The 27732-nt window shown below is 47.4% G+C and overlaps 1 protein-coding gene across 1 annotated transcript in view; it reads left to right on the forward strand.

Moving 5' to 3' along the window:
- Window positions 1–27732, forward strand: part of Tafa1 (TAFA chemokine like family member 1) — a 601800-nt gene that overhangs the window by 191280 nt on the left and 382788 nt on the right. Inside the window, exon 2 of the mRNA XM_026392697.2 lies at window positions 15445–15565. Within this exon, the coding sequence (XP_026248482.1) occupies window positions 15448–15565 (118 nt within the window). The 5' untranslated portion in view covers window positions 15445–15447. The remainder of the gene's footprint in view (window positions 1–15444; window positions 15566–27732) is intronic.

Raw genomic sequence — 27732 nt, forward strand, 5'->3', positions numbered from 1 at the left:
AGTATTTTATATATTCAGCAACATCATTACTGAAGCAGCCTTGCTGGGCAGAATTTTAAATTTTCTCCTTGGTGGGGGGTGAGTTGTGTGATCTATATTTCCAACAGCTTTACATATTATTTCATGATGTCTGCATTTGAAAATCAAATGGTATGTATAGGTTTGGGGTGTGTCTTTCAAGAGCGGGCTGAGAATGTCTATTTCTAGAGAGAATTCCTTCCAAGGAAATTTGAAGTCGTTTTCAAAGAGGAGGGTCATGAAGGCTAATTCAGGATGATAGATGAAGCGAGGTTCCTAGGCAAGGTGGCTCTGGCTCAGCAGAACGAGCAGTACACTGGCGGGTCGGGGTGGGGGGACCCTGAGATGAAGCCCCCCTAGCACGATAGGACCTGGACGGCCACGTGGCCTTCACGGATCTCTTCAGATTGCTGGGTCCTCATCACTTTATCTCTAAGATGGGAGTTTGTATGAAGCAGCCTCCGTGATGTTTCTGGTTTTATACAAACCTATTCATACCATTTGGTCACGGGCCACCTCTCAGTGTTCTGCTCATGGGGAAGTATCCGGTGGCAAGTGACATACAACCCAGGTCAAGCCACCAGCAGGGGGCTCCAACAGGGGAGTCTAGTGTGGAGTGGACGGTAGGGTTGGTTTGTTCCTGCAAAGGACGTTTTCCCCACGGTTCACCGTGTCCCCTTGGTATCTAGAACCAAGTAAAAGTACCTGTTCATGAGCTTCCTTGTACAAGTCAGAATGCAAAGAGAACTCCGCTCCTCGAGGCTGCCTCAGGTGGTGAGAGATGTCTTTCCCCCGAGGCCCTGCCAGCCTGCACGTGCCCAGCATGAGCCCAGATTGACCTTGATCCACATCTCTGATCCCCGTCAGGGAACGGGTCCAGGAGAGACCTTGAGAACCACAGTCCACTCACCAGGGGCTGTGCTGATATAATTGGAAATCAAGAAGTGGAGCATTTGTAAGGGAGGCAACCTTGACATCCCCATCCGTTCCTGGAACACCCAGCTTCCTGCAGAGCATGCCGTTAAGGAAGAACTAGGGAAAAACTCACTGATGAGACTTTCTGTGATAGCTGATATCAAACCAAGCACATAGTAAGAGTTCAGTTAAAGATGCCTAGATTTGGCTGACCATAAATCTGTTAAACACAGGGAAAGTGCCTTTCAGTTGACAATTAATTAACAAGAAATTGCAGGCACTTGGGTGTTGTCATAGTGACAGGAGACCTACCACGGGAAGTTTTTGTTTTACTGTAGAGGTTTTCAAACTCGGCTGCAAGTTGGAACCACCTGGCATGCATCAAAAAATGCTGTTGGCCTCCTCCCTCCTCCTGAGATCCTGGTTGGATTGATCTGAGGCAGGGGCTTTGCATTTAGAGCTTTAGAAACTCCCCGCATGATTGCAACCGACTGTCCAGACTGAGGATCTCCGGTTGAGGGGATCCGAGTGTGGCCGGAGCAGTGCTCCCAAGGTTCCCCTGACCACCCTTCCACTACACTCTCCCTCTGCTCTACTCTAGTACTGAGCTGGGAGGCCCGGAGACACCACACGCTCTCCACTGCCACGTGAAAACTCCTGAATGTGAGGGTGGACACCCAGCGTGGGGAGGCCTACTACCAGTATGGTGTGTCAGGAGAAAGGGAGGAAGGGTGCAGCAGAGAAAGCAGGAGCAAGGCAAAAGCGTTCCCGCTGGCACAGGGATGTGGTGGCAGAAGCACATTGGGGCCTTCTCAGACTCGGATTCCCACACCAACACCCATACACATGCAGACACATCATCTGAAACTCTTCCCAGCCTCCTCCCCGCTCAGCCCACTGCCAGCCGGTCGCCTAGAATCTAGCTGCAGATTCATACAACACCTAAAACATGAATAACGGAACGTGGCTATGTTTATCCATTCATTCACACATGCATTGAGTCATACGTCCTATAAATATTGATTGAGCACCTACTATGCACCCCAGACAGGGCCAGACAGTGAGGGAACGGGAGCGAACTCCACAGAAGCTGATGCTGGTACAGAAGCCCTGAGCAGAAGCCTGTGGAGGGCACGAAGATGGCAGTGGTTGGCTTCTCTGCATCTCATGTGTGGATGAAGGAGTGCCTGAGTGAATTGGTGAGAGGAGACCAAAGTGAGGGAGCAGGGCAAGTTGCAGATGGGTGGGAGGAGAGAGATGATACTGGGTGGATGACATGGGTGGGTGTCCCTTCCTGCTGGGTCTTGTCTCTGTTGTGTGTTTTTCCCTACATTTTTCATTGGTGCATTCTAGTTGTACTTCTTGATGAGATCTGTTGTTATATATCAGTGTGTGCACACAATATAGCAGGATAATTTGGCCAGTATCACTCCCCAGCGTGTCCCCCTCCCCTTTCTGCCTCCCGGTTCTTGATCCCTTACATTTACTGATCTCCCTTTGATACTTAGGAAATCCCTTCCTGTCTCTGTTCTCTGTGTTTCTCTCTAGCTTCTGTATATGAGAGAAAACATACAATCCTTAACCTTAGAGAAATAAAATGGATAAAAATAGGAAAGGAAGAAGTTAAATTGTCACTGTTGGTAGAAGATAGGATCCTATACCTAGAAGATCCAAAAAAAAAAAAAAAAAAAAAAAAAACTCCACCACAAGACTGCTAGAGCTCATGAACACGTTTGGAAAAGTTGCAGGTTACAAAATCAACATATAAAAATCAATGGCTTTCTTATACACCAACCAACAACAAATCTGCTGAGAAAGAAATCAAGAAAACAATACCGTTCAAAATAGCCTCAAAAAGGGGAAAAAATAGTATAGGAATGAATCTGACCATGGAGGTGAAAGACCTCTACAGTGAAAAGTATAGAACATGGAAGAAAGAAATTGAAGACCTCAGAAGATGGAAAAACCTCCCATGTTCATGGATAGGCAGAATTAATATTCTTAAAATGGCCATCCTACCAAAAGCCATATATAGATTTTTTGCAATCTCCACAAAATAGCAATGATATTCTTCACAGAACTAAAACAAACAAACAAACAAACAACAAACAAAAACAACCAAACAAACAAAAAATCCTAAAATTCCAATTCATCTGGAAGAATGAAAGACCCAGAAGAGCCAAAGCAATTTTAAGCCAAAAAGGCAATTCTGGAGGGAGGCATCACAACCCCGGACTTCAAATTGTACCACAGAGTTAGAGTAACAGGACAGATACACAGACCAGGAGACGGCATCGAAGACACAGAGACAGACCTACAACTCGGCACTCATCTGATCCTGGACAAAAGTGCCAAGAGCATACGCTTAGAGAGGAGACAGCCCCTTTCACAAGTGATCCTGGGAACACTGATCATCCACACGTAGAAGAAGGAAGCTAGACCCTTATCTCTCACCCCGCACAGAAACCAACTCAAAATGGGCCAGTTGACCTCATAATTAGACCAGAAAGTATGAGATTCCTAGAAGAAAATGTCGGGTAAACACTCCATCTTTTAGGCACAGGCAACAGGGCCCTTAGTGCTCAGGAAATGATGTCAAGAGTTAATACATGGGACAGCATCAAATTAAAAAGCTTCTTAAGAGCAAAGGAAACAATGAGGATTGTAAAGAGAGAACCCACAGAATGGGAGGAGGTCTTTGCCCTCTGCTCTTCGGACAGAGGATCAATATCTAGGTTATATCAAGAGCTAAAAAATTCTACACCAAAAAATCAAATAACCCAATTAATAAATGGACAAATGAATCAAACAGACACTTCTCAAAATAAAAAAAAAAAAAACACAAATGGCTAACAAATACATGAAACAAATGTTCAACATTATGAAGAATTAGGGAGATTCACATCCAAACTGTACTGTGATTTCATCTCCCACCAGTCAGAATGGCAATCCTAAAGAACACAACCAATAATAAACCCTGGAGAGGATGTGGAGATAAAGGAAGAGTTGCATACTGCTGGTGAGACTGTGAATTTACACAGCCGCTGTGGAAATCGGCATCGAGGCTCCTCCAAGAACTAGGCATGGAACCACCAGCTGAGCCACTTGTACCATTCCTGGCTATGTATCCTGAAGAACCAAAGCCATCTTACCACCGTGACACAATTCACAGCAGCCAAACTACGGAACCAGCCTAGGTATCCACCAGTGCATGAATGGATAGAGGAAATGTGGGTCATGAACACAATGGAGTTTTATTCGGTCATAAAGGAAAATGAAATGGTGGCATTCGCAGGAAACTGGATTGAACTGGAGACCATGATGTGAAGTGAAATTGTCTCTGGTTTTAAAGTCATGAGATATCATCTCCTGTGCACTGGGGAACCACTGTGTGTTTTCAAGCAAGGCCTGGTAAGGTCGGTGAAAATCTCTGTAACCAGAACAGTAAAAAGCCATTTGGGCTCAGAATAGAAGGAGAGAACGTTCCAGAAAGAGACAACGGAATTTCCAAAAGCTTTACGTCAAGAAGCACATAGGGGTTGGGAGCGCAGCTCCATGAGGGAGTGCTTGTCCAGCAAGCTCTAGACCTTGGGTTTGACCCCCAGCACCACCTCCCACACCTCCAGTCCCCAAAAGAAAGAAAGAAAAAAGAAACCATATATTGGAGGAACTGAAAGGCATGATGCTTTGCCTGAGGCTGTGGATCTAAAGGAAACCCAGGGAGACACAGTAAGGGAAAACACGGCGTCCCATGTGTGCAGTCACATGGAGCACCAAGACAGGGGCATGTCCCCAGGGGCACTGACCTGGACTGGGGAGGCCAGTAAAACTCCACAGAGAAGGACATCAGGGCCAAATCCAGCAAGTGAACGGAGTCAAGAGGAGGAAGAGGAGGGGACAGGCAGGTGGAAATGGAAGAGGGGGCAGGGATGTTTCAAGCAGAATTTGTAAAGGCCTAGAGAAGTGAGAAGCTGCTTAAAATATTGAGCAAAATCGTAGTCAGAGTAAGAATTGATCAAAATCAAGACTGCAGGGACTGACCGTGTGTGGGCTAACCCAAAGCGCATTTCACAGTCGCCCCTTGGATCAGCACCAGGGAGGTGACTTTGGTGGAGGGAAGTGGGCAGGATCTAACAGGAGAGGAGAAGCTGAGAGGCCCAGCAGGCTGAACCCAGAGACCCTTATCTTATCCCTGCATCATTCCGCCTCACTGACCACCTGCAAAAACAAAGAGATAAAAGTAGGAGGTGAATTGGGGTGTGCATTCCTGTTTCCCTGTATTTTCTGCTATTTCCGGAAAGCATCAATTTTTCCATAATTAAAATTGGATAAAAGAGAATAATCAGCCATATGAATACTAAGACAAGGACTAGAAGAGAAGTTTATTTGCAGGCAAATCAGAACTGAACATAGAAAGTCGGGAAAAGTTGATAGGATGAAGCCCACACCAGGAAAAGGAGATTGACGGTTTCATGATCTCAGTTGATCCCTGGTATCTCTGGAATCCCACAGGAAATCACTCCCCTGTGGGTTCCTCTTGCACAGAGGGAAATCTACTGGACCAAAAGCAAGGTATTTAGAGAAACAAACGTAAGATAGATTGTAAAGTCGGTAAAGGGCCCAGTTGGAGGAATAGTTACTGACGTGATATTTTGAGAAAAAAAAAATAATTTCACAACAATACTAAATTGCAGTTTAAAACAAAACCAAATACGTGAATCTGGAAAGTGTTGTAGGTACATGCAATTATGTGCAACTCTTGTGTGTCAGATTACAGATGACTTCTCACATTTTGTGTTTAGATCTTGAGTCGTCCACCTTTTGAAAAACAGAAGCCTATGTTGTGTTAGTAGGAAAATTATAAAAACAGTGAAGGGCTCTATCACGGTATGTGGAGACAGGGCAAGCTTTGGTTACGCTGTGACCCTGACTTCAGTGTTCAGTCCCCCTTCCTCCTCCTCATCATCCCTGTTCTTTGTGGATCCCCCTGCATCTCTTTTGGGAAAAGCCAGTTTCCTTCTGAATTTAGGAATGGGGTGTTTCTGCAGCTCTGAGCCCACCCATGCACTCCTTTTCGTGCTTGAAGACTGAGGGGCTCAAGGAGGGACAAGTGACAGAAGCCAGGGTAATGAGACCCCGGTGGTTTGCTGGAGGAAGCTAGGAAGGAATCAAGCTTATCCCTGTCGGAGAACTTCTCAAAACAGTCCTCTCTCGTCATTTCCTGCTGATAGTTAGATAGCTGCATCTGGCTGGAGGCTCCCGTGTTGGAAAACCCAGCTCTACACCCACCAGGCCGTGGAAGAAGAGCCAGGGGTAGCAGAGATTTTCAGCAAAGTAGAAGGAGGACCCTGCGTCACCTCGTCCTAACTGCTGTGGCTTGAGTGGCCCCTCCACGTCTCACGCCGTGGATGGGAGAGCACACAGACCCTACAGCTATCAGCAGGCACGCTTCATCCGCGAGGAGCCTGCCTTAGAACAGACAGACACCTTGGAAGGCAAAGAGAGACTTGGAAGTGAGCCAGGTCGTGGTGCTCAGAGGCACTGCCAAATCACACCTGCCTGGGGTGAGCTTCCCGGGGACGGTTGACCTCTGAGTCACCAAGCCTCTTGATTGCATTCTGCGGTGTCTTACAGTCGCTGTTTTCCTGCTGGTTATATCCAGATGTATCCTCTCTCTTCCTATCTAGGCTGTCTGCGTCTTGGAAGGTTCCTGTCTTAGTCTGTTTTCTGATGCTGTAACTGAACACTTGGACTGGGTCATCTGTGAAGTAGAAAGGTTTAATCCACTCATGGTTCTGGAAGATTGAAGGTCCAAGGTTAAGTAAGGGGTTGCATCTGGTGGGGGCCTCTGGCTGCAGGGAATCTGCCGAGTCCTGAAGCATCTGTGAGCACATACAAAAGACAGAGCCGTTCCTTCCATGCTCCCCGCCCCCCATGACCATTTATGAGTCAGCCTCCTCATGTCAAAGAAAGCCTTCGGCCTTTGGTTTTCTCGGGATCGGCTTGCTTCACTTAGCATTATATTCTCCAACTTACCCATTTACCTGCAAATGCCATGATTTTATTCTCTTTTAATGCGGAGCAATGCTCCATTGTGTCTATATGTCAGAGTTTCCCTATCCATTCATCTACTGAAGGGCATCCAGGTTGGCTCCATAACTTAGCTATTGTGAACTGTTCTGCTACATAAACATCTCTATGGCTGTGTCCCTGTCGTCTGCTGGCTTTAAGTCCTTGGGGTGTAAATTGAGGAGTGGGAAAGCTGGGTCAAATGGTGGTTCCATTCCAAGATAGAGCAAGGGGGAGGGAGGGGGCCCAGGGGGTAGGAATGATGGTGGAATGAATGAGACATCCTTAGCCTAAGTACATGTATGAAGACACGAATGGTGTGAAAATACTTTGTGTACAATCAGTGACTTAAAAATGGTGCTCTATATGGATATATGAAATGAAATGCATTCTGCCATCATGAATAACAAATCAGAAGAAATAAATAGTTTAATTTAAAAAAAAAGACAGAGCCAAACTGGCTTTTATAACAGATCCACTCTCAAGTTTACCCATTCCTCCATTATTCCATGAAAAAATGAATACATGCATGAGGCCGAGCATGCATGACCCAGTCATCTCTGGAAGGTCCCACCTTTTAGTACCTCAGACGGAGGATCAGATTCCAAGGTGAGTTTTGGCCGGGACTTTCAAACCATAGCAGTTCCTATCAGGTAACTCAAGATCTTTGCTCTAACTTGCTGAAAATTGTTTGACGTCATGGGTTTTGATTTCCTTGACCTATTTGGTATCTACTAGAGCTGTGCTCTCCAGCACGATAATGTGGCTATTTAAAATGCAAATTAGTTAAGATTACATAGAATTAAACATTCAGTTTCTTGGTTGCATGGGCCACATTTCAAATGCTTAAAAGCTGCATGTGGATATGCCATGTTGGAATGAGGAGCAGGGATGGGTGGGCTGCGATCTAGACAGGAGGTGAGGCTAACAGGAAGGAGCCTTCATTTCTGTCCACTTCACTGAGTGGGTGGAGGGGCCGTTTGTGAGACCTCAGTGGGTTTGGGGGTCTCTTCTCGGATCAGCTGTGAATCCAGAGATTTTGACACACCAGAGAAACCCCACTATGGTTTTCACCGTTACCAGAGCTGTCCTCATGTCGACCTTTATGTTCTTATAAGACACGTTCAGGTCCCCGAGGCCCGGGGACTCCTGGGCTCCCACATGACAGGGTATTCATCACTTGGGTAGAGGAAAGGAGAGAAGCTGCAGAGAGTTCAACTTTCTGTCCTCAGAGGCGAAGAGAGAGATCACAAGTGAAGGAACAAAAGAGACGACCTTATTCTTTCTTTTCCTGCTGCCTGTTAGACAGACAAGATAAGCAATGAGGAATTATAGTTGATAAAGTAATTGGAAGCGGGGCTGCCGGAGGTGAAAAATGAGACTCCTGCATGTAGGTTATCTTTCCTTCCAGCCTCAGAAACCTCTTCTCCCCCATTTTCTTTTTCTTGCACTTACTGAAAATCTTGCCTCACGTATCCGATCCAGATTTTAGAATCATGGCCGGTTTTGTAACACACAGTTGAGCCTGTCTCTCTCTGACTGTGCCAATGGTGTGTTATCCATGATTTCCCTTCTTTCTCGCAGTAGTTCGGTTTTTGTTTTGTTTGTTACCGTTTATATTTACTGTTTTAAGCCTTTTTTTTTTAATGTGTCGGTTTTATCTTGCTTAGCTCTAGATTTTAAGAAATAGTCGTTCCCTTCTTCACTACTGTGCTTGGAAGCTCAGTGTCAAAATGGTCCTTTCTGGGCATCACTGGGGTCTGCACACCGGGTCTTCATTCCCCGTCTGGCTCGCCTGCGGGGCTAATGTAGCCTTGAGCTTGGAAGTCCAGAGTCGGGAGTTGGGTTGCTGGGAGTCCAGGCTCTAGGAACCAGAGCTGAATCCAGCTCCCGAGGCTGACTGGAGGTGTGACATTCGTTCCCTCGGGTTCCTCCGTAAGGTGGAGATGGTGGTGACAGGAGTCTGTCAGCACGTCTGTGAGAGTCGAGGGAGATGCTGCGTGTGAAGGCTCAGGAGTGCCTGGCGTGGGGCATGGTGCCTGCGCGGGGCTGCCCACTGGCATCCTAACCGTCGTGGTGGACTCACGTTTCCTGTGCCTCATTGGCTCCTCTGGGTCACCCTCTCCCTCTTCTTGGAACACCTGGATTTTGAAACAGGATAGGCATTTAAAGAGGCGGTCACATTGACTCAATTTAGGTCCCCAACATGACTTGGACAGGCAGAGGCTGCTGTTGGCATCTCGTGGGGGCCCCACGTGAGGACTCCATGGTCGATGGGAAATTTCAGGTGAATTCTGGGGGAAAATGATACAGTACAAACAATTTATGAGCTTGGGCTCTAGGGGAAAGGAGGGGTGGTTAGCATGGCTACTGAGCCAAGGGAAAGGGTATATTGCCCACATGATCAGGGGTTCACAGTGGACCCAGACTCATGGGTTGCCCCAGAGACTGCCAACAAAGGAGCTAGCTGTAAGGGCCACCTCTGGGAGGCACACAGATTCCAGATAAGGGACAGGTCAGGGAGCCTTTTACCCACGTCACCATTTCCATTGGCCGGTTGGAACGGAGCAAGAAGTAGTACCCGAGCCGCGGAATCGCAGCCACAATGCGTGATTTCAAGAAACGCTCAGAACTGATTTAGATGGCGAATATCTAAGCCACTTTAACTTGGATGGGACTGAAACTTGGAACGTTTCTTAGTCCAGATGTAATTTATTTAAATTCCTTTAGTTGTTTTTCAATTTAGAAATAGGCAGAGACATAAAATTTTGCATGTCTCACATTTTTTCCCCCCTGCACATTTATGAATTGAAATTAGCCAGTTTATTAATTGGCTCTTCTTACACTGGGAGGGCAGCTCTCATTTCTAATGAGAAGAGAGAAGAAGTGTGATTTCTGGGGGACGAAGTCCTTCCTGCCCTGGAGCGGATGCCTGGTGGGGCCTGTGGGCTTATGCTGGATTCGGCCCGTCTAGAGGGCTACAAGTCAGTCTCACCAAGTATGTGCCAGGGCATTCTTTCTGAGGACATCTGTAGTCATTCATAGTGACAGTTACACTCCACGACTACAGCTGTAGCCTTCCAGCACAAGGGTTGGACCATCCCTGCTATTGTTCACCACCAAATGCCTTCATGTGGGTTTCTCCATGGGAGGTGTTCTGTGCACATGCATTGACCATGTTACATCCAGAATATGTCTCTTTAGGAATTTGGCCTGGAATGGTTTGAGCATCCAAGTGCTTGTAGCATCCGGGATTTATGAGACTGGGAGGGTAAGACCACAGTCCTACCACCCTCTGCCTTTCAGACGCTGTGAGGGCATGACAAAATGGCGGAACAGAATGTGACCCCCAGGTCACACCAGTGATGAACTCAAAACCCCTGCTTGCAAGAGTCCTGAGGTGTTCTGGCTGCAATCCTCAACTCTTTGGCTTTATCACTACCCTGATCAAGCATTTCCAGTGGATTTCTATTGCAGGGGGTTCTGTGAAGATAAGAAATTTGACATGTCTACCACTGTCTCTCCCCACCGCTTAGGGTAGACATGGTACATAAAATTTCAATTAAGAAGTGAACAATACGGGCCTTTATCAGCCAGGACTAATTAGGTTGTGGTACAACAACAAACAACTCCCATGTCTCCATTGCTTGAGCCACAGAGTCTGTCTTTTTCACTCTCTGCATCCACCATGGCAGAATAGGGGAGAGAGACTCTCCTCATTGGTGTCTCAGGGATCCAGGACGATCGTGGGGCGAGTCTCCGTTCTGAGGCAAAGAGAGATCTGGAAAGTATTGCTCCAGCCTCAGACCATGCCATCAGTTCTTCCGACCTCTCCAGGCTGCAATGTGGTGACCACCCCACCAAGAAGGGATCAGTAAGTGCAGGTGCACTGTGGTGGGGAGGTAGCACGCCCAGCCCTCCAGAAGGTGCGGCCATGTTCTGTTTTGAGTTGGGGGAAGGTAACAAGTGACCTGAGTGATCAGGATTTGCTCTAAGGACAAATGGTCACTGAAATGAAATGAACTGGGCTGTTGAGTTATAATGTGTTTGGCCAGGAAAAAAAAAAAATGGAACTAGTTGTTCCAGTCTTCCCATCTTTTTTTTTTTAATTCTCAATAATGTTTATCTGTGTACCTGAACCATAATCCATAAGTTTGTGCTTCATGCTGAGTAAGATGAATTGAATTGTAGTGAAGTCACCATTGTTGATGCTTAATTCAATCCCTAGAAATTAAAAAACATAATGGTCCGTGTTCAAAATGGTAGCCCTTGTTAGCAAAAATGAATTTCCTTTTAATTTTAGTTCATTAGCATACCAAAAACAGAATTGAAAACCATCCTGGGGCAGAGACTTGTATGTTCTATTTGTATATTTCAAATGCCTGGCAGAATACATGCCTCTAGAATAAATGAATAATAATTTTTGAGACTGTCTTAATGTTAAAGAAGAAGTAAGATAGGGTTTCTGAATTATTTTTTCCCATGAGATGTTTTTATCGGAGTGTTGTAGAGATGGGCTCTTGTGCCAGATCACTTGAGATGGAACCCTGTCCTAGCACTTAGGAGCTGTGTTAACCTGGAGCAAGGTTTTTTAGACTTCTGCCTCCCCTCACATTCCCCATCTGTGAAACGGAGAGTGATACCAGTACCTTCCTGTGAGTTAGTCAAAGGGATTCCACAGTATTGCCCAGGACAGGGATGGAGGAGGGCTCATGTGACGGTGGGTCGACCAGCTGCAGCGATAGCATGGATGGTCATTTAACCTGACCCTGCATGGTCACTATGCACTCTGTATCCACCCTCACTGAGACCACGGTGATGAACCACAGAGACAGAACTCCCAAGGCCAGTCAGGACTTCGTCCCAGTTATTTTTGCCTGCAAGAGGAACATTTATTGCAGAACTGAGATCTGGTCCGTGGAAGGTGTGATGGATGATGGCCATTGCTCTAACGAGCTCTTAGGTGTGTTTGGTGCGACCTGAAAGGTCCGTCCGTGGGAAGGACTGACGAGTGTCGAGGACCCCTTGCTTTTCACTTGGTGTGACCCGGGGAAGGAGAGCGGTTTCCAGAGACGCGTCCCGTTCTGGCACTTCTTCATGCCTGCGGAGGCGGCCAGGAGTCGTCTGAGGAATTCTGAGAGGTCTTGGAAGAAGGAGTACGACGAGGACGACTTCCATCTTGAAAGCTCCACAGAAGAGGAGAGAGAAGGAGCCCCAGCAGTGGGGTGCACAGCTGTCTCCTTTTCTACTTTGTCCTAAGCATCTGACACCCAGTAGGTGCCTTAGGAGTGATTGGCAGTGCAGTGGAGTGAGTATCCAGAGAATCCTTGCTGGTGCCATCTGTAGGGAAAAGTAGGCCACCTTGCATGCATCTCTGAAGTTCAAGTCTAACCACAGCCCTTCCAGAGCAGAACGGGTTCAGACCATAGCACTAGCAACAAGGTGAAGCTCTGCGGGCTCCCACCCCCAGCATCATACTTCAGGGAGAGCAAAACAAATTTTTTTAAAAAGCCTTGAGTATATCCTTCATTAAAATCCCGTTTTCAATGCCAAAAATGACATTTCTATTTATTAAACATTAAAAAAAAAAAAAACTCTGAAGGTTTTTATGGGGCTTAGGAAGGTAAACATCTCTATGGTATTCCAGATAGATTGCATTCCCAGATTTAGCTGCCAAAGTAACCAAGGGAATTAAATCCGAATCTGCCTAACAGTGTTTTTGGTTGACATACTGGCTAAGAGAACATTAAGAGGTGAGAAAGGGCAGACATTTCACTTTCCCATTTACTGTTGGAAGTGGAGCACCCATTAACACCATCGGTGTGTTTCCAGAATGCTTCTTTTCTTTTGTTTCTCCTTCCCTCTTGGGTCTTTTGGCAAATGAATGGCATCAGAAAAACCTTTCACAAAGCGCATCAGGCAGCCTAGGGTTAAAGTTGCTGCCTGAGTTGTGGAAGAGCCGGGGCCAGTGTGAGGATTCGCCAGGCTGCAACCGAGGGTAATGTCACTTTAAGACATGTGGTACTTTGGAGAGGAGGGATGTATTGAAACAGACTCCTGCTACTTACCGCGCGGTATAGCAGCTCTGCTCCTACATTTCCCTGCCTGACTCTGCCGGATGCACTGGCGTGGGGCCGGCTGGCTGACGACTGTACGCTGATCCCCGTCAGGACCCTGCTCATTATCTCACCGTATCTCACCCTCACTTCAGAGGGTCTCGGCAGGCAGAGGTGACGCCAGGAGATGATTTAAAGGTGAAGATGACAAGCTTTCCACCTCCCAGAGCCTGGCTCCTTTTCTGACAATACCCATGTCTTCTTTCCTGGGAAAATAGGATCGGAAGAGAAGAACAATTTTTTTTTGTTTGTTTTTTAAATTTCTGATTGAGAAGACTGTTCTGAAGCTCTTCCTTTTTAGCATCTCAAAATCGTGGCACAGATGGATCTTAAAAAGTGTTAGATCTTTCCAATGAACACTCATAGAGTGCTCTGCTCTTGGCTGGATTTTTTCAGGTAAGAAGCCTCTTTAAAGATTTAAGGTTTCAGAAAGCAGATTTGAAACATATTCAAACCCTGTGTAGAGAACTGTGCACGGCTGGATGCATTATCTGGGGAGACACTTATTAGCACGGAGACAAGCTCTCCCTAAGAGAGTGAGCCAGGAGATGGTTAGGCAGGAGCTTCGGAAGTAACACTGATAATTAAAGAAGTTAAATGGGAAAAGGGAAGAGTGGCAAATATCCGTTTTGAGTGCCGAAATCTATGTGGGTGAAGAAATGAGAAGGGGAACAGTCAATAGAGAACTATTAAGTTTGGATGGTGGTGGGATTTTTTTTCAAGTTCAGATTCATTCTCCTTGCCTTTCAGCAGCGATTTGGGAGCAGCGACTGTGTCCAGCTGTCACCCATGTTTTGTCTCCTGTCATGTTTGGGTATTGCGAAAAGGCCCCGGAGGTACTCATTTTAGGGTTTGCAGGAGAGGGTGTTGCCATGGGTTTCCACCAGGAGAATGCACCTGTGCTGCCTTGATAGTTCTGAAAACCATCAGGGGAAGTAGGTTGCTTACAAAAGTCAACAGTGGGCCGCGCACCTAATTGGAAAGTGAGTGGTCCATCCGAGTCACAGACCCGGCCTGGGTGGCACCGGGCTGTTGGAAATAACGTGTCCCTACTTTGCACTTAATTATACTGTCAGCGTTTATCTATCTATTGTAGTCCTCCAGCCTTCTCAGAGGCCACAGCTCTCTTCCTAAACCCACAAATTATCCTGTATTATGTGCAGGACATATGGGTGGAGTGTCTATTTTTGCTTTCTGAACATCGCAGTTTTTGAAAAAGTGCCAATTTAGAATAAAGAAGCCACACTGGGAGGTCACCAGCAGGTTTTCAACATGTATCTGAAATTCTCCGAGGGTATCATTTGACGGTGGAAGGGAAAGAGAGAAACGATCTTGGTCTCACAGCCTTTCTGCTTAAGAGAAAAGCATGTTGTTCTTGTAAAGCATGGATTCTTGCATAGAAAATGCCTCCTTTCACAGGCTGAATAAAGGCGATGCTTTAAGTTTGATTAATCTGGCAATATGAAATGCAGCATAAGGTGTTGTTTGAGAAATTGGACAATATGTAGCGCAGTTGAGCCTCGGTAGCTCCTGTGAGCCTCCTAGGTGCAGATACGACTGTCAAAGTTTCAGCGCCTGAGAAAAGGTATATGTTCATCCATAAATACATAACCACCTGTGTATGCATATTCATCAGCACTCTACAACAAATGCCACGGTGGAATCTTAGGAGGCAAAGAAATACTGTGAATTACGGTTTGCTCCAGGATAGAAGCATGGATCTTGCATCTGCAACTCATTCTGGCTGAAGACAATTCCTTCTGATTTTAAGTCCAGCCAGAAAGATCAGTTCTATCGGGAGATTACAACATGCCTCTGAGAAATGATTACTTAGTTTAGAAGACAGCATTGTGATTAAAAATTCATGACTGTAGAATTAAAAAAAAAAAAAAGAAAGAAAGAAAAAGAACCCACTCTTTCCTTTAAGGCTTATGTCAGACTTGCAATGAAGTTAGAATGAACAGGAGCCTGAGCTTTTCAATGCTGGGATGACGGTAGTTTTCAAATTGTTGTGTGAAACAGGATTGCTAGTTGGCATAGGATGCTTCCAACTGCCTAATTGGTAGTCAGAAACTTTATTTTTGTATTTTTTTGGCAATCCTTGGAGTTTTATTCTGTAGCATTTAAAAAAAAAATGTATGTAGGATCTTCTGGAAAAGGTTTCCCCACGGTCCCACCTCGTGGCCTGACCTCTGCTGGACGCTGATGCTAGCCAGCCAAGAAGCAAAGGAACATGACCTCCGAGACTCCCTGCCCTCACCAGTGGTCTTGCCTGGACCTGGGGCTTGCAGCAGTGCTGACCTCTCTTGCCGTGTCTTCTCTTTAGAGAATGGCCATGGTCTCTGCGATGTCCTGGGTCCTGTACTTGTGGATAAGTGCCTGTGCCATGCTGCTCTGCCATGGGTCCCTTCAGCACACCTTCCAGCAGCACCACCTACACAGACCAGGTAAGGGAGCTGCTCCTCAGCCCTCTGGTCCCGCCGCTGGGCCCCTCACAGGCGGGGAGTGCCAGGGACAGAATGGGCGCCGTGTGGGCAGCGGCATTCCAGAACATTCTGCTGGTTTGGTGCTCTGGGGGGAGAAGAGGGAACGGTGGTGCCTGGGAGGCATTTCTATTAATCTCTCAGAACAGGCGGATCTCCAAGTGACCCCAGCCCTGGCACACACCTCCACGGGTGGAAGCCATTTGCTTTTGGATGCTTTGGCCAATGGCAAAATATTCCACAAAAGGTGGAATAACTTTCCAGACTCCCAAGAGTCTTAGGGAAGCACAGTGTCACCTTTGCCCGTCTGTCCCTGGCGTGCTTCCTCACTGGGTGTAGATGCTACCGTCAATCCGTGTGTGGTGAAGGATTTTAGGGGGGGGGGTAGTCCCCAGACTAACTTCAGAAATGAGTTGTCAGTGAAAGAGAAACTGAAGAAAGAGAGATGTGCTCTTTCTCTTCGGGTTAAAGCGCCTCCTGTCCTTTCTCCTCCCCTGGGCTCCTCTGGTATGCTCCTGTGCTCCACTCTAGGCGTCCCCTCCTCCTTTGAGGCACCTCGGGAGGGAGGAGCCAGTTCCCTGTCCCCTGATTTTCTGGTTCATTCTCTGGCACTCTCCGTGCACAGTGTGTTTCCTGCTCTTCCCTGGCCCCCTCTACAGCCCGGGCTGCCCCCCTCAGTCCCTCCCAGTGCGCTCTCTTACCTTCCCTGCGCCCCCACCTTCACCCTCCGCGGCCGCCCTCTGGGGACCAGTTGCGCGCCCCAGTTCTGACCTCCGTGGGGACTGCTTCGGGCCCTCCACCCTCCCCAAATGTCCTCCACCCCCTCGCACGGCTTCCTTCCCCTGCTGCGGTCCAGCGGCTCGGCCCAGCTCTGCTGCGGCCTGGACGCCCCGGGGTTGGGGTACAGCCCTGCAGCAGCATCCACAGCTCCCCGCCAGCAGCTGCGCCCGCCCAGGGCTGGCGAGCAGGTGCAGGAGATGCTCAGCAGCACCAGGCTGCAGGCGGCGCCCGTGCTGCGGCTCGCGCTTCGGACCCGCCGGGAGGAGTTGCAGTGTCCAGAGCGGCCAGGCCGTCGGGAGCCAGGCGGGTGGCCGGTGCGGGGTCAGGGTCCGGCAGAGGGGCAGGCAGGCGGCTCCAGCTCCCCTCAGCCTGCCTTGCTGCTCTGATTCCGGCGCCCTGGTCCAGCCCCAGGCAGAACCGCTGACCCTGGAGCTTGGGTGTCCAGGTGGAAGTAACGTCCCTTAATCACGAATCTTCCCCGGGCAGAAAATGCTTTGACTTGTGACAGGGTCGTGCACAGAACTCGGGGAATCTGCCTTCATGGCCACACTAACCGAAAGGATTCCCGAGAGACAAGGCGTGGGAAGGGTTCATTCCAACTGGGTTTCATGTTCTGCAAGTGGCTGTGACCCCCACCTCCTGGACCCCCACCCACTTTGCCTTGGAGACAGAAGTTCACAGGGGCTGGGTGACTGGACTCAGAACCAATGGCTGCAATTCCAACGGGAGTCAGTCCATCTGATTTCTGCCCAGAGACCTGGGACCACGGGAGGGGAACGCATGGAATGGCCTCTTCAAGGAGGTGAATAATACAATATTCATGATATGCCTATGCATGGGCCTCTTGGAGTGTTCAGCCCATCCTGGGAGGTGGCACTTGGACAGGGGACAGCAGAGCTCAGGACTGGCTGCCATCTCTGTCACTTAACATGAGTGAGGTGACCTTGGGCAATTGACTTTTTTCTCTGAGCTCATTTCCCATCTGGAGATACGTGGAGGATGTAAATACGATGACTTCCCAGAAACCCCTTTGTAAACTGTAAAGCTCTTCCTAAGTGTCGGTCATTACTGGCATCCCTCTTGGCAGACAACCACCTGCGAGCCAGGGGTGCTGAATGGGCACATAGCTAAGAGTGCACCAAGCTAGGACCCCCTCCCTAAAGGGTTGTGGCTCCCTGGTAGTGCACTCATCTGCATGTGTGAGGCACTCGGTTTGATCCATAATAAAGGTATTCTGTCCATCTACAATTAAAAAATATATTTTTTTAAAAGTCTGGTTTTTTTCTTTTTCTTTTTTTTTTAAATCACATGAAACATGGCTACAACATAACCACCAAATACTGTTTATCTTTATGCACTGTGTAATCATAGACATGGTACAGTTTACCATGAGCACTCGTATTGTTTATTACCAATCAGTTAGCGTACAGGTTTGTTTTTCTCTCTCTTTTTTTTCATAGCAGTTTAAGGCTATTATGTGTAGCAGAAAACTCTTGTCTTTAGGATTTCTTTTGTTTTTTTAAAGAGAGAGAGAGAGAGAGAGAGAGAGAGAGAGAGAGAGAGAGAGAGAGAATTTTAATATTTATTTTTAGTTCTCGGCAGACACACATCTTTGTTTTTTGTATGTGGTGCTGAGGATGGAACCCGGGCCGCATGCATGCCAGGTGAGCGCGCTACTGCTTGAGCCACATCCCCAGCCCCTGTCTTTAGGATTTCTATTAAAACATCATATCTGTTATGTGAGAAGTACAGGTGGGGTTCTGTGATGAAATTAAGCCCAGTGCTTGTTTTCCCATTCTCTGCCCTTGAATCTGTGTGTTACCAACCAGCATGGAAGAGCTGGCCGTCAGATACCCAGGAATCTGCAGCACTAGAGCCAGGGCCAAACCCACGTGCTGACATTGGGAGACCCATCTCAGCTTCACTGTAGAAATGAAGAAATTATAAAGACCCGTTTTTAGATGCAGAGATTAAAATGATATTAAACTGCAAGTCCAGTGGTTCTACAAAATATGATTATTCAACTTTCCTGGGTTTTCAACAATAGCTCCAAAGATTAAAGTAATAGATCTTGGTCCGAGCAATATTCTAGATTATTTCAGTCTCTTTAATACAGTCTTCTGTTTTGATTTTAAGAATACGAATAGGCTTTTTTTGGGGGGTGAGCATGGTGACGTTTTCCTTGGTGGGTCTTAAATCTTCAAGGACGGTAATGAAATGTGTATGAAAACAAGAAAGAAATCGGGGCCAGTCATCTGCGACAACCCACCCCTAAATGAGCAAATAAATAAATAAATAGCTGGATAAATGAGCAAGAAGGAAAAACATAATCTCATTTTCTCAAATCGGTTAAAACAAGTGACATGATGAGAAAGAACGAGGCACCGGCCGTGCCCGGGTCTGCTGCATTTGCCTAAGCTTGAAAAATCGCCTCTTCATGAAGCAGGCGCAGGCGGACTCCGCGTGCATACCAAGTATCCGAGGAATGTGCAAAATGACAAATCTTTCACTCGCGCCCGAGCCAGCCGAGGGGGAGAGGGGGCTGCACGGCCGCCCTCACCTGGGAGGAATGGCTGCCCCCTCCCAGCCTCCCACAGGCGGCTTCCCGTCCCCTCCTCACGGGAGATTGATGGCGCTCCCACCGCACGCAGCCAATTTCAGTCTCCAGAAATAATGGGCCGCGCTGACAGAGGAGTGCAAGTGGACGCCTCGTGCCCCTCCTGTGTGTGCTGCACCTGGAAGGCACAGCCGGCCAGGGTCCTTTAGGGGAAATGGTGAGAGGCCTGGGCCAATTTCTGCTGTCATCCCATGGAACTGGGACCCTGTTTGTGTGAGGCCGTGAATTTGTGATCTGTCTTCTCGGTGCGGTGGGTTTGTACACAAACAGAATGAGGATGTGTTAACTAGAAAGCTGACGGGTTTTAATGGATTCGCCCGCAGTCTCTAAGCCCTTCCTATTTTTCATATTTATGGTATTAGGAATGCGTCATTTGTTTTCACTTAACGCACTAGTTAAGGAAGATTAAAACAGTCAATCAAATGAAAGTGAATTTCAAAATTATAAATGAGTCAAAAGGGCTGTAGATTAACAGATTTCGTAATTTCAGTGATTTAACGTTGGGCCAGATCCGGTTGTTGTTTGGGGAATGATGTAGGTGGTCAGGTAACCTGAAGGGTGTTTGTGCCTGGTGTTTTCCACGGTGATGCTCTCAGGAGGACACGGCACTCTGTGTGAAAACTCAGAGTTGTGTTTGTGTTGTGGCAGGTAATTAGAGCTGGCAGCTTCAGCTTTGCGTGCTCACCCGCGTGTGTGTGCGTAACAGGTGTGAAGGGATGAATGGCGTGCCAAACGTAGCCTTCTAATTTGAGGTTAGCTTCTCCTCCTTATGGAGGTATGAGTTATGGCAGCAGCTTTAATGGTGACTTAGATTTAGGTGTGTGGGTAGATGTGTAGGGGGTGGCCTTAAAACTTAATAAAATAGGGATCATCTCAAAATTCTTCGGCAAGAAGAGGTTCTTTGGTGATTTAAGATTGTGTAGATAAATTACAGGAGACAAGGAGTCATAAGTATATAATGAATCACTGATTCTTGAGTCATTGCTATTTTATTGACAGGAGTGTGTGGAATTGATATAAAGAAAGACTACCCTAAATAGAATCATCTATGTAATTTATACTCGACAGGATTTAAGGCTACATTAAACAAACTGTGTGTGTGAGAAGTATTCATTGAGGACTTAATTTATTACATACTGAACGTCACCATCCATTTTAATGTATGGCATGTTTGTTAAATTATTCGAAAGCATTCTTATATTCTTTATACTTAGTTTTACCTTGCTATTAAAAATTGCTTTCTACAAAGCTACTTAAGGAATATGCATTAGAATACCAAGATACATTACAATAAAGGGCTGGTCTTGTAATTTTAACATAAAAGGAAGAGTGGACATACCAGTGGTACATACTGGCTTTTTAAGAATGCCTCCCAGAGCAGGTGGCTAAGCGTAGTGAATGGGTCGGAGGATTAGAGCAGACAGGCTGTTATCTGGTGTAAGCTGGTGTAGTGATAATCCATTGATCCTCTGATTGATGATATTGACCTCCTCCTAGAGTCAGAACTCAGCTATGGACATTTGCTAAAACCCCCAAACATCGAAACCAAGTAGAGAGGCAAATCAACATTTCTTATCAATCCTGTGAATGTACCAGAAACTGTACCATACTGCACCCATGATTACTGACTTGACCTCAAGCCTACAGCTTCAGTTCACAGTTAAGAAAAACAGCTGTTATACCACACTGCAAACAAAGACATCAAGAATTAGCACAAATGAATGCTCATGTTCAGTTGCTAATTTCTTAAAATTCGTTTGAGATGATAATTTGAGCTCATTTTTAAAATTCTTTCCATTTTATGCCTTGTGTGAAAACCTCAGAGTTCAAGTACGTCCACACAGGTGAACCATTTTTTTGAAAATCATTTGGTACTGTCTCTCAACGTGTGAAATGGGTAAGCCTCTACACACATTTCTATCTCCAGAAGGCTACTACCAAGATTACTGGATGAGTGTGAGAGGATGTATACTTGTTAAGGTTCAGTCATTGCAATGATGGTTTTAATTGCAAAAAAAAAAAATAAGAGAAAGTTTCACCTCCATCAAACTCCTATTGGTAAAGGGAATCGTGGCGCATCTCCACTGTTGTCGCCACTGCACAGGCCGAGATGTGCGTATGTGTGCTGACGTGGAGAAACACCCAGGATGTCTCACTGAGCGAAGAAAACAGGGAACAGAGTACACTGTGGAGAATGATTTTAGAAGAAAAAAAATCATACTTGTGCATGCACAAAACAAATGTCAGACTGGAAGGGGACAGTGTGTTCGTGGACTGGCTACCTCCAGGGCAAGGCTGGAATGGTTACACTTTGACTCCCTGTAATTCTGCATTTTTTTTTTTTTGATTCATGATCGGCATTAACGTCTTTTGCTTTTTAATGAAAAGCTGAACATGTTAGGCATAAAGAGTTTTCATGGTAAAATTAGAAATATGCCAAACGGTATTTCTAGTTAAAGAATCGATAAGGGGGCATCGGTAAGACAATTCTGGGAGGCGCTTTTCCTCCTTGGAGCCTTGATGTAGTGAGATGTCTAGGCCGGCTTCCTTGAGTTGTGCTTCCTGGACCCTGGGCCCTGAGATGCCCCAGGGATCAGCGTTGGTGGGCTGCCGGGGAAGCTCTTGTGCACTGGGTGTCCTGCTCTTAGAGACTGGCGGCACCCACGCCTTCTGGAAGGATCTGCGGTTGAGAGGTCTGGTTTTGTACCATGAAGATTTTCCAGACTTTTCTTTGTTTAAATTTAGATTTCAGCATCTACAGCATCTATTCAAATCACGGGCATTGAGAAGGGTTTGTCAAGGCAATTCTGGAATCTGGTGCAATTCGCCCTTCTTCTTTTCCCCACCGAGGGACTTAGCATACAGTGGGTGCTCAGGAAGCACTTTCAGTCATTAGGGGAGGGGTCTTCAACTCTCCCTTTGGTGCTACCACTTGAGTGTGAGTGAGTGGGTGTGTAAGTGTAAGATGAGATGCGTATGTGTCTGTGTGTGTTTGCGATTCATTGACCTCTCGATGCAGAGTCGTGTGACAGAACGTTACTAATTACTTCCAAGCGTAGTCAGACATTAAGTCCCTCTGACTGCTAGTCACAGGACGGGCACTGCCCCATCACCGTCGAGTTGAAAAACACTGGTGTTGAGAGACCCAAGAGGAAACTTCCCTTAGTAAATGGGACGGTTCTTTTACTTTCCAAGTCTTTGGAGAGCAAGAGAAAAATCCAGAGAGGATGTAACGGCAGATGAGCAGGTTTTTTTCTTTCTTTCTTTAGGGTAAAGAGAAAATGAATGATTTCATTAATGGTTGGTATGAATTAATTAAATTCCCAAAGAAAATGTCCTCCAAGCACACGGGAAGCTCCCTTGGCCCATCGTTTCTTTCTCCTTCCTGAAATGAAGTCCTAGAGAAAGGAAAGAGGAGGGCTGGACTCGGAGAGGTTTTCCTGATGCAGATCCCTGCTTGGTGCAGGGAAGGGTCAGACCAGGGGCCGCCCTGAGGGGTCCACAGGAGGGAAGGCTGCCCCCCACCCTCAGGGACGCTCTTCTGGGCATGCCCCTCCTGGCAGCCAGCTCCGGGGCACCCTGGTTGACCTTCCCTGCTACCGTGGCTCCGCGTCACTCAGTAAGGAGCCCCAGCCTGTGGGGTGGGCCAGCGTCCCAAGAGTGGGCCGACGGAGTCACGGGCTTCCAGGGAAGATGTCACCTCCCCGATTAGCGGAACCACTCCCAGCGGGGAAAGTCTTCCTGCTGAGACTCCCCTCAGCGGGCACGCTTCCCACTGAGTCAGCCCAGGAAGGTGAAATTCAGGAAGTAGGTGCTCAGAGACTAGAACCTCCTCCCCTCCCACATTCAAACACTGGTGGGAAGGGACCACGTCGCCTCCTGTGATGTCATACGAGGAGGAACCGGTGTGGGAGTGGGAGGCTGCAGATCTCCCCCAGCTGGGGGAGCAGGGCTGGGGGGCTGTTCCTGGGCTCCTTCCTGCCTTCTGTTAGCTGATGAGGTTCTGACTGCTCCAACTTGTTCATCTGACCCATTTGGAGCAGTGGGACTGAGCATGGAATGACCTTTGTGATTTAAAGGAGCCTGGGGCTGAGACCACTGGACAGTTTTCCGGGTGGTTTCCTAGGTGCAAGGCAAGGCCTTCAGGGCAACAGGAAGGAGCAAGCCCGGGGGCCTGGCACTGGGAAATGCTGCGCGTGGGGCCCCTGAGATGGGCCCGGGCGAGCCAACCACAGACATTCCAAGGCAGGCCAGAAACGTACGCGGATGTGTCACTTCCTCACCTGGTAAGAGTCAGGTGGGCCAGACTGACACTAAGGGCTCTCCTACCTGCAGACCGTCAAGGTACAGCCTCAGCCAAGGCTGTCTCCCACGCCTGCCTCTCGTGGTCCCTGGTGAGTGCGCTGAACAGGTAGTGGGCCCAGAAGACACGCCCCGGGCCCACCTTCTCAGCCTGCCCTCCTGCCGTGGCGCTCCGGTCCTACCTAGGAATGTCCCACAGGATGGAGCACCGCGCGGCTTAGCCCTCACAGCCCCCAGTGCTTTGCCGGGCCTTCCAGAAGCAGAGGTTTCGCCCGGTGAAGCCAGCCTGGTGATCAGAGGTCTCATGTGAATCTCAGCTAAAAATCAATTAATTTTATTTTAGATTAAGGTTTGGGAGAAATAGTAATCAGTCAGTGTAATAAAACAGAGATAAGCACCAGGCAGCACAGCAATGCCTGTATAAAACTCTTAATTTAATCTTTTATTAAAGTTCTCAAACCCAGCTTGTAGCCCACTGGTGGGTTATAAATCTGTCTTGCAACCCGAGCTTTCTTCTTTGTTCTTTGGGGCAAATGATTCACGATTTCATGTTCGTTAATTTGGTGTAAGAATAAAGACAACTTATTAGTAAACCAAGTTATCATTCTGCTAGAAAATGACCCATCACAAGGGTTCACTGAGCTTTCTCGACTTCGTGTTGAACCAGGAAAGCTGGCTGTTAGCTCTTGGAAACACTGCAAATAATTAGGATCCATCCAATTTCAGGAAGGATAATGCGTCATCCGTGTATCGTGAGTGTTGTCTCAAGTTGCTAATGATTTTCAATTGCTGTGGTCTTTGCTTTTTAATTATAAATTAATGTTGGTTTGGTGAGTTTCCTCATTATCAATTAGGTCTTCTCGGGTGAACTATGTACTAGAGGTGATGCATATTGGCACATTCTGCACTTAAATTTTCAAAATTTTTTGTTTGATTTTTTTTTTCCGGACAACTAGATGATTTGGTCAGCTTTTCTTAAATGCAACTAAATACCTGACAGGAGCAATGTAGAGGGAGGAAAAGTTTTAGAGGTCTGAGTCCATCGATGGCCAGCTCCATCTCTCGGGCCTGAGGTGAGGCAGACATCATGTCAGAAAGGGCATGGAGGAGTCAGCAGCTCAGGACGTTGACGATGAGGAAGCCGAGAGAGAGAACTCTTCTCTCCAGAGACAGAATAGACACCCTAAAGGCATGCCCCCCAGTGACCCACCTCTTGTAGCCATACTGTACCCTTGAAGTTACCACCCAGGTCCTCACATCAGTGGATCAATCCACCTGTTAGGTCACAGCTCCTATGACGGAATCATACTCACCCCTGAACATGCCTGCGTTTTCTCACACATGGACTTTTGGCGGGTGCCTCATATCTAAACCACAGCAGGAGAATCTCACTCATTCCTGAATGGCAAAGGTAGACTCAGAGATGGTTAAGGCACATTCTTACGGCTGACCGACGTGTCTGTCACCACTGTACAATGTGCTGTGTGGCAGCCCTTATATGGCAACAGCATTCATTCTCTGCCTGTGAACCCCCACAGCATTCTCTCGTGATAGGTGACATTTAAAAATTTTTATATTCCTAGGGGAATCATTTTATAACCCAGGAACCTGTCAGTTGGCTCATCATGTCTGGTAGAAATAATTAGTGATTGATAAATACTTCTTTCTCAGAATTCGTCATCTGGGAATTTCCCGCCGGGAAGCAGGAACAGGTGGGAACTAGATGTTCCACCTCTTCTGGGCACTGTGGTCAGGGGGTTTGAAAACCATTTCTGTTCAGAAATTCTGTTTGGAGACTGGTCTTCATGGAACTCAGAATTTAAAAAGCAGATACTGTAGTGAAAAAAAATCAGTAACTCAAGCCCCTTTTTGGAAATAAAACGATGAAGATGTGAACGTGCCATTTGGAAGTTTCCCGGATGAAGTCTTTGAATTGGTTTGGTAGCTTCTCACGGCTCCTCGTCTGCAGGAAGTGCAGGGCTCCCCATCCTGGGGAGATGTCTGGGAACCAGGTCACTGGGTGAACATTGGTAGGGTGACACTTTTGACAGCTGCTCCCAGGATTGTCTAGCGGGAAGGGCAAATTTAGGGTGTGCGTGTTGCCAGCCCCTACTTCCATCCTTCTCAGGCCCACGTGATCTATAACAGTGGTCTTTCCTGCAGGGCCTGGATGAGATCTTGGAGTCTTCCCTGTCCTCTCCACACTGTCTATCACATGATCGACATGGGCGTGCAGGTGTCGAGCCGTAGACCATCCCTGATGAGGGTCAATCGGCTGAGCATCTTCAGAGTTCCTCTTTATCCAAAAAATAAAAAAAATAAAAAAATAAAGGTGGTGGAGAAGCATTCCACAATACCCTTTTTATTTAAACAAGAAATGAACACCATTTTAATTAAATCCCGTTGAAGTGGAAAGCGTCACCCATTTGCGGTAGCTACCTTTGTTTTCATAGTGGTTTCAGACAATTCTGACTGCTGAGAGCTGCAAGACTTATTTTTTTTTCCCCAGGAAATGTTGACTCCTTCCCCGTTCCTCTCTGACTCCACACCTGAGTGCGAACCTGCTTGTGATATAGGCAGTAACTGAGCGGCATGTGGGTGATCTTAAAACAGAGAGCAGTTCATTCTGAACAGAGATCACAACTCTGGACGCCCTCGTGAAGTGGGTGATCTTGTGTGGGGTTTTGAAGCCTGGTGAGGAGGTCGACTGGTGGGAAGAGGTCAGGGGTCCCCTGGGTTGCCAGGGGAGCAGAACAAGTCCAGACTGGAGACAGGCCAGTGGCCCAGGATGACCAGAGGTCCTGCCCCAGTTAAAACACATTTTGTATCAGTCCAATTAAAGCAAAAGCAAGATTTATTTTCCTACTTACTGCTTCCCCATGTGAAGGCTGCCTTATCAGTGCCCAGAGGTGATGATAGATGGAGAACTAGGTGAGACAGAGGGGAAGCGCCCAGTGTCACAAAGAAGATCAACTCCGTTAATTACCAGAGAAGCAGCCGCCTGGCTCCAGCCAGACTCGGAGCCCCAGGACTTTCTCACCTCTGCATTATTATCCTTGTGCCCTAAAAGATGAGCTATGTAGCTAGTGTTGATTTTAAGTCACTGGCTCTCCTATTAAAGGAAGCTCTGTATCTTTAACTCAAAGCCCAAGGAGAATAATTTTTAAAAATACAACACATTTAATACTTGGTATTTAACAAATGTTTATTGACCACTCCTAGGTGCAGAGAATCATGCTTCCCCAGAAGTAATAAACATGTATTTTGTAACACTGGGTAACACTGAGTTCTGAGATCCCCACCAGATTATAGCTCTGTGAAGGGAGAGGCTTGGCCGTCTCCCATGCCAGGAACAGAGTCAGACACGGAGGACGGGCAAATGCTTGCTGAATGAACGAGTGGGTGGTACTGGACATCTAAAATCCTTGCCGTAGCCTCGTGAGGTGGGACGTCTTCCCATCCTACCAACCAGGAGAAACCCTCAAGGAACAAGTGACCTGGGTCATTCATGGCCATCCATCCGGCAGGAGAGGGCCACCTGGGGACTTCTGTGGCCTCTGAATAGTGGTTGGGGTCCCTCAGGGCCTGCTGTGAGGCCCCTCCTCCTTCCTGGGCTAGGACAGCATCTGCAGGGCAGTGCTCTGTGGCCACTCCTGCTGCCCCCTGGCACGGGCACAGTGTGGGTGCTCATGGGGAAGGTGGGCAGGAAGCGCTGGCCATCTGTGGACTCTGTGGGCTGTTCCTTGCACCTGGACAAGTTCTGCCTGCAGGGATCTCAGCCAGGCATCTTGATGGATGGAAACCACCCAGTGCCTGCTATGTGGAGGGCCACCACACTGCGGCTGCCGGGCAGGCCTGTCCTTCGGCGTTTTGTGTGGTCTGCAGCATGCCGGGCGGGGGAGTTATGGCAGAGTCATGCCCTGGTCTTCCTCTGCTTGTGCACACAGGCCTGGCTGGGAGTGCGCTTTCTCTCCTTTACTCCTGGACAGCACTCCGTCTGCAAGTACCTTGAATAGGCCTCCAGTTTCCAAGTTGCTTCCTCCCTCCCTCCCTCCCTTCAGACTTGGGAGCGCCTTTTGTGCTCCATACCAGGAAGTAGCAGCACAGGGTAAATCTGCATTTATCAGATTGGCTCTCAGTTCAGATTTTTCTGCTATACTTAAAATTGGAGTTATAAATCATTCACAGCGGAAAAGAATTCTCTCCAACTACAGTTTGGCTTTTTTTGATAAGATTTTTTGGCATTTATCATGTTGAGACTTTATAAATTATGTAGAATATTGTAAAGTGGGCTGACCTTTCCTGGTAAGTGATTTGATCATTGGCCGCAGCGTCTTTTTGCTGAAATATTGAATTTGCTGTCTTTCAAATAAAACTCGCCAGGCCTACAGCCCAATAACATGTTGTAGGAACTGCTTGTGTAATCAGACCA

This window comes from Urocitellus parryii, chromosome 16, assembly GCF_045843805.1.
Source record: "Urocitellus parryii isolate mUroPar1 chromosome 16, mUroPar1.hap1, whole genome shotgun sequence".
Lineage (NCBI taxonomy): Eukaryota > Metazoa > Chordata > Mammalia > Rodentia > Sciuridae > Urocitellus > Urocitellus parryii.